The sequence below is a fragment of the Octodon degus genome, unplaced genomic scaffold (assembly GCF_000260255.1).
Source record: "Octodon degus isolate 3935 unplaced genomic scaffold, OctDeg1.0 scaffold00059, whole genome shotgun sequence".
Classification (NCBI taxonomy): Eukaryota; Metazoa; Chordata; class Mammalia; order Rodentia; family Octodontidae; genus Octodon; species Octodon degus.
In genome coordinates this window covers 12,898,088-12,905,502 of record NW_004524635.1, presented here as the reverse complement: position 1 = coordinate 12,905,502, position 7,415 = coordinate 12,898,088, and the positions used below count along the sequence as shown (strand labels likewise).

The window sequence follows — 7,415 nt, the reverse complement described above, 5'->3', positions numbered from 1 at the left end:
ACCTAGATAGAGCTCACCTGTGACAGTCACCTGTCCCTCCCCTCCCCCTCCTTCGCGGTGGCGAACCCCGAAGGCCTCCGGGCGGTTCTCTGCCCTGCGGGCGAGGCTGAGCTCTAGGTTACTGCGTACGTGTCTGGCCCAGGCTGTGCGGAGGACTGAGCGTGGGAGCGCGCCAGTAGCGGGCGGGGCGCGGCCGGGGCAAATCTAAGTGGACCTGGGGGGTGGGGTCCCCCTCCTTCCGGGTCCGAGGTGGGGGGGGTGGGGAGTGACGTGCAGAGATTCCTTTTCGCCTCTCCAGATCCGAGAGGGGGCGGCGGCGGGACCCGTAGTGCCGCAGGGCGTGGATTCTGGGCGTGCCCACCTTGTGGCTGGGCCCTGGGGCGGGCCCCCTCCTTTTAGGGCGGGAGCAATTGCGGACACGTAGAGGAGGCGGGATCTACCGAGTGCTCGCTGAAGCGGCTGCGAGCCCCGAACTTGCCCGGGAAACTAGTACGGAGGGAGGGGCCGGGCCGGCCGCGGCGGGAGGAGGGGCGGTCGCAGCTGCATCCAGCCGGGTTGGCTTCCTTCCCAGCTCTCCTTCGGCGCCTCCTCCTCCTCTTCCTCCTGTATGAGTCAGGCATTTCCCGGGGATTTGGAGCAGCCACTCGCGGCCCGGGAGCCCGGAGCTGTAGCAGTAGCCGCTGCTGCACCGGGGCCGCCACCGCGGCGGGGACCCGCGTCCCGGGCGCGCACGGACCATGGAGAGGGCGGCTCAGGGCGCGGACGGCGGCGGGGGCAGCAACAGCAGCAGCCGAAGCAGCAGCCGCGCCACCTCGGCGGGCTCCTCGCCGTCCTGCTCGCTAGCGGGCCGGGGGGTCTCTGGCCGGCCCTCTGCAGCCGGGCTCGTTGGCGGGGGCAGCCGCAGCAGCCCTGGTTCGGTGGCCGCTAGCCCGTCCGGGGGAGGCAGTCGCAGGAGGGAGCCAGCGCTCGAGGGCGTGCTCAGCAAATACACCAACCTCCTCCAGGGCTGGCAAAACAGGTAACGCGCCCGCCGCCCGCGCCACCGCCACCGCCACCGCCACCGCCACCGCGCGCCCCTCCCTGCGCGCCTCCTGTGTGTGTGCGCGCGCGTGTGCGCGTGACGGTTCCACCCGCGAACCAGTGTTGCCTGTGCACAGCGTCCTGCTCACATCCCTGCTCCCCTCCAGGTGGACTGCCCGGGATTGGGCCGGCCGCAGTGGTGGGAGGGAGGCGGGAGCCCTGGTTCTCTCCGGTGCTGGTACCTGCAGGGTTTAGGGCGGCAAGGGGAGCGCGCAGGTTGGGCCCCCTGCCCAGCCGCCAGCTGTTTCCTGCGCCGCTGAAGAACGGCTGGCAGAGAGGGGATGCGTTGTGCCTGGCTGAAGCTGTAGCGCTCCTGGTTAGATCACGGCAATTCTCCCCACCACGTTCTTTTAAAACTTTACTGTTTGAAAACCAGCACCACCACCCGCGAAAGCCTGAGACTTAATCATCAGCGCCCTCGGGCGTCCCCAGTTCGAGGCTTCCAGCCTCCAGTATCTGCAGTAAGACATTTACATTAAAAGCAAAGCAAGACAAAACAAAAACAAAGAAAACCAGGAAAACCTCTTGCCTTTCAAAATGGGCAGTTTGCTGTTTTATTATTTTCTCTGTAGGTGCCTTTCCAAGTTTCCTGTACTCTTACCCCTCAAAGTTGAGAAGCTTAGTTATGGACAGACACGTGGACCTCAGGCGCTTGCAAGTGGGGGGTGACAGTGTGTGGACTACAACTGTGGAAGATTTATGGGTATCAGATATGACATTACCATTGATTTTTTTTTTTTTAAGTCCACAAAATAAAAATCAAGCTGGAGCCAAATAGGAATGCAGAAACGTTGGAGAGGCTGTCCATGAGATCCTTGACCTGTCTTTGGTAGTCTGGATAGATTTGGGACTCTTAAAGGTGCCTGTGAGATTTGAATCAGATCCTGGAAGATCTTACTTATCTCTGCGGGGTAGACCGGATTAGTTGGTCATCTCTTCTTGTGGGCTGTTAGGGAATGTTCAGCTGAAACATACCAGCCTGATACTTATATGCAACTCAGCTTTGGATGTGTGGAAAATTGAATTATTCCTTTATTACATTCTAGACGTGGAACTTTTAAATCCCTTGAGCTTCCTTGGAGATCCCTTACTATCTTACTGGCAGTTGTACTTTTTTTTTTTTTTTTTTTTTTTTTGGCGGAACCGGGGATTGAACTCAGGTCCTTACGCTTGCCAGGCAAGTGCTTATTCCACTGAACTATCTCCCCGGGTCCTGTACATTACTTTTGCATCCCTTTATTTTTCAAAATAGCCTCAGTGTCTGCTCTTGCTCCTCTGTTTTCCCCTTCAGTTCTTGAAAGCTGAAAAAGAGTTAGTGCATAGGATGAGAGAGGTATGAAAGGATTAAATAAATTTCAGTTCTACCTCATTAATGGTACTTCAAGGTGTCTGGTAAGTGACAACATTTTGTTGGTGTGTTGAGCAGTCACTTTAGTGCCTTTTCTTCCAGTAGTTTATGAGGCCAGCAGAACTTTTACTCTGGATTACAGTTATTTTACTTGCTGGGATTCAGTGTTTTACATGATGTGTATTAAAGGACTTGTTCTTTGGAGTGGATTTAGAAGGAATTGGAGCAATACTTTGTTGCCTAGTTTAAACTCATCCTGGTGTTCAGCTTGCAGACACTGAAGAGAAGACGCAAAATTAATACTAATGAAGCTAATTGGTTGACTTCCTAGGAGAAATGTGGTTTATGCACAGTGCTGAGCATGCCCAGGTGAGGTCTCATCTTCACTGAGTTGATTTACTGCAATTTATAGTTGCCTTCTGCTGATTGTTTTTACCTCGGGAGCCTCACCATTTTCCAAGTGTACTGCTGATTCCAGGAGCATTCACTGTTTGTCTCTAATGGTTAATGTCTCCAGGAAGGGTTTGTATCTCCCATGTGGTGTTCTCTGAACTGTGGCTGAGGGTGCATTAGTGGTCTGGTGAAGATTTATGACCCAGTGATTGAATACTTCTTTCTCCAGTGGTCTTATAAAGGAAAATTTAGATTAGTAAAAAAGAAGAGAGAAGATAAAAGAAACCTTAAAAAAAGTATCCATTTGTTCAGTTAGTTTATTTATTTGGAGACCATTTTATTGAGTACCTACCATGTACCAGGCACTGTTCTAGGGATCACAGTTATTCAAGTAAACAAAATTCAGGGGTCTTCTCATGAACTAGTGAGTCTACTCCTCTTCTAGTCTAATGAAATACTGTGGTGCAAGTAGTTGGGCCCACCGATTCATGTTGCCTTTTGTTTGGGGCCTCCGAATTTCTTCTTTTGGTAGTTCTTCGAAAATTCCTTCAGTTACAGTAATAATAGGACTGCAGCTACAGAGCCCCTCTTGGGTCTCCCAAGTTGTTCTGCCATTGATGATGCTGTTTACCAGCTGCCAGGACTTAACACGGATCACTCCCAGGCTCATTTTACTTGACATCCCCTTGCATGTTCTGAATTGATGTGAAGCTCATATTTTAACAATCAGCATCATATTCTATATTCCTTTTTTTTTTAAATTTTTTTTAACATTTATTTATTGTGTGTGTGTGTGGGGCATCTCAGCACACCAGGGGGCGCGGCTGGCTGGCATGTGGTGCTGGAGGATCGAACCGCAGTCCCTGTGCTTTTCCAAGCTTGTTCCAAATAGGTGCTTTAGATCACTCAGCCATCTCTCCAGCCCCCATATTCTATATTCTATCTTTATTTATTTGTAGCATCCTTAGACCCATTGGGACACTCTTAGGAAGACAGTTTGGGCCAGAAAACAAACTCAATGTAACAGAAGTCTCATAGAAAACTGTGTGTATGGAACACACTCAGCTCAGAAGAGTAAGCCCCGCACATTGGGCCCCTACTCACTGCAGCATTAAGGGTGTATTGGGGCTGGTGAGATGGCTCAGTGGTCTGAAGCACCTACTTAGAACAATCTAGGGGCTGGTGAGATGGCTCAGTGGTCTAAAGCACCTACTTAGAACAAGCTAAGCTAAGCAAAGCACAGGGACCGCGGTTCAATCCCCCAGCACTGCATGCCAGCCAGCCCCGCCCCCTGGTGGACTGAGCTGGCCACACACACACACACACACACACACAAATAAATAAATAAATGTTAAAAAAAAAAGGGGGTGTATTGGTCAGCTTTCTTATCGCTGGGGCACAATACCTCAGACCCACAGCTTGAAGAGGACAGGTGTAATTTGACTTACAGTTTCAGAAGAGTCAGTCCATATTTGGCTCCAGATGAACACGGCAGAGGGCATGGTAGAGCAAAGCTGCCCTCTTCATGGTGGCAGAGAGCTGGGTACGGAGGAAGCGTACCAGCAAGGGACAGACCCTCCATAGGCACAGCCCCTGGGACCACCTCCTCCAGCTGGGTCACACCTCGTGCAGCACTTTTAGCTGTGAGCTTCAGTGGATTAATCCACTGTGGAGCATTGCATTCCCACAATACAGTTACCTCTCCAGGGGTTTCTTAATCCAGTCACGTTGATAGATAATTAAGATTTTACATCACAAAGGTTTTCTCCAATCCATTATTATATAAATTTAAAGAAAATAGTTCAGGCTTACAGGCATTAAAGAGAAATGTACCTATATAAGTGAGCAAAAGATTTCTGAAAGTGCAAGGGCTATGAAGATTTATTAAAAAGGTGATGAAAAAAATAAAAAAAGCTGATGAGATAAAGAAGTATTTATGGGGCCGGGGAGATGGCTCAGTGGAGTAAGTGCTTCCCTGGCAAGCACAAGGGTCTTGAGTTCAATCCCTGGTTCTGCCAAAAAAAAAAAAAAAAAAAAGTATTTATGTAAAGGATTTTATATTTGGATCTAGTATCTAGTGGCATTCACCCTTTTTATTTCCTTTTTTTTTTTTGTTTTTTGTTTTTTGTAGTTTGTTTGAGAAAGGGTCTCACTATGTTGTCCAGACTACAACACAGTGAGCTGGTGATTCTCCTGCTTCAGTCTCCTGAGAGCTGGGTAGCTACCTCCAAGTCTGGCTTTTTATGTTTTCATCTAGTATGCTCTATCTTAACATCTGTATTTTGGTTTTTCCATGAAGTGAATGAGGGAAGCATAAGCCTTGGGAACTGTCAGAACGCGTAGCACCTTCCAGGACTTTCAGCTGCCTTCACTTTGGCTTCTGTCAAGAGACCTGAGGGTGCAGCAGGAAGCACTTAGCCCTTCATGGTGGTCCAGACAAAAACTGCAAGGGGCTTGGGCTTTGTGGAGGCTGGGAGCTAGAGAGAGGGGGAAGGTGCTGAGGCCCTGGATGTGGGAGTCTGAGACAGAAAAGGGAGGCGAAAAACCACACAGGTGTGCTCGCTTCGGCAGCACATATACTAAAATTGGAACGATACAGAGAAGATTAGCATGGCCCCTGCGCAAGGATGACATGCAAATTCGTAAAGCATTCCATATTTTTGGTGAGATGGCTCAGTGGTCTAAAGCACCTACTTAGAACAAGCAAAGCTAAGCTAAGCAAAGCACAGGGACCGCGGTTCAATCCCCCAGCACCAAATGCCAGCCAGCCCCGCCCCCTGGTGGGCTGAGCTGGCCACACACACACAAAATAAATAAACAAACAAATAAATTAAAAAAAAAATAAAAAGAGAAGAATCACAATAAAATTTTTAAAAAAAAAACCAAACATACAGGTGCAGAGGGAGGGTGGGCTTGAGGTGTGCTTTGCAGCGATGAGGTAGGGCGAGGGCTGCTTGGGCTGTTAGGTCTGAGGTGTCTGTGCCTCGCAGCAAATTGGCTGCCAGAATTCTCAACAGCCCAGTGACTAATTTTACTCTCAAACCAAAGTGGAACCACTCAGGGATTATTTATAACATGGCATGTTCAAAGAAATAATGTCTAATTTGATCTAGAAGTTATTACTTAACTATTTGAGGGTCTTTTTTGCCGTTTACTTTTTGTTATTTGGAGAAAAGAGGACAGTGTGTGTATGGTGCCAGCCTCCAGTTCTTTTTTGGGCCCTGGTGGGGAGTTAAGAACTGTCAAATACAAAAAGGCAAATCTTGAATAGGATGAGGAAGATAGATACCAAGAAAAGGAGGCCACTGGTGGACATTTATTGGGGAAGAGTAGTGTAGACTGGGGGCTTAAATCTCAACATAGACTTAGCGCATGTGTGGCCTTGCGCCAGGGCCCTCCTTGCCCTGGCATCTGTTTTCTGTTAAATGCTACTCTTGTCATTAATTCAGTGCGAGGGGTAAATGAGATCACTGGTGTATGAGAGATTGAGAAGGGTCCAGAGCAGGGTATGAGGAGGGGTAGTTGGCTGTTATTGGATTGTCAATTCTTCCTTTCCTAAATGGACCCTTTCTGATACATAGCATTCTTGGTTTTTTTTGAGTGCTGTGGTTACTGAGGGGCTATATTGACACAACTGTAACAGAATTGTGTGTGTCAAGGAGAGAAATGATGACTTGGCGTTAAATGCTTTTAAAAGTTGGAGCCAACCTTTTTAACCTTTTCTTCCAAGCCTTGAATCTCTATCTTCTTTCCCAGCCTTATTTTTCTCTCTCACTCTGGAATCCATTGGACCTACTCTGTACTGTATGTGTATGTGTGTGTGTGTGTGCTTGCACTTTAGAATGGAAGTTCCCTGAGGACATAATTTTGTCCGTGCTTGCGATAACACTGGAAAAGGGAAGGGCAGTCAGATACCTGTGGAAGACACGAAACCTGAGTGGTGGCCTGGCTTGATGACTACTCCTGCAGCTACTAACCTAGTCCTGAGGAAGGGGGAATTCACTCTTGTGAGAATTAAACTCATTCTTTAATTGTTGCATTGTTCCTTTTGTGAATGTGGAGGCTTTGTGACTTAGACATCTTTCAGGTGTCCCACCATCTATCAGCACTGTCATCCCTGAGATTTGGAATGGACAAACCTGCCATCACCATAAGATAATGAAAAGAGAGGAAATCAAACCAGGATTGGTTTTTATTATTTTTTAAAAATTTATGTGTGTGTGTGTGTGTGTGTGTGTGTCCAGCTCAGCTCACCAGTGGGCGGGGCTAGCTGGCATGTGGTGCTGGGGGATTGAACCGCAGTCCCTGTGCTTTTCTAAGCTTGTTCTAAGTAGGTGCTTTAGACCACTGAGCCATCTCGCCAGCCCCAGGATTGGTTTTGATGCTAGTTAATATGTATTATTACACTATGGATAATATAATTAATAATATGTTAACAATAGTGCTAGTAGTAATATAGGAATATAATTCTTGATCATTACCTGCTTATCATCTTGTCCTTGTGTTAAGATGTCTGTTGCCTGCTCTGCTCTTGGCAGTCACTGGGCTTTGTCTTCTGGGCCTGGGGTCACACTTTTCTTTTTTTTTTTTTTTT

The 7,415-nt window shown here is 48.2% G+C and overlaps 1 protein-coding gene and 1 non-coding gene across 3 annotated transcripts in view; both read left to right on the top strand.

The window, feature by feature from the left end:
- The first annotated feature begins 448 nt into the window (after positions 1 to 448).
- Positions 449 to 7,415, top strand: part of Osbpl10 (oxysterol binding protein like 10) — a 314,690-nt gene continuing 307,723 nt past the window's right edge. For both annotated transcript variants that reach the window (XM_004634215.2, XM_004634216.2), the window contains exon 1: positions 449 to 1,018. In XM_004634215.2, coding sequence (XP_004634272.1) covers positions 738 to 1,018 — 281 coding nt within the window. In that variant the 5' untranslated portion in view covers positions 449 to 737. The remainder of the gene's footprint in view (positions 1,019 to 7,415) is intronic.
- Positions 5,377 to 5,483, top strand: LOC111817498. Its single transcript, XR_002821679.1, has one exon. It is a non-coding gene; the product is annotated as a U6 spliceosomal RNA (small nuclear RNA).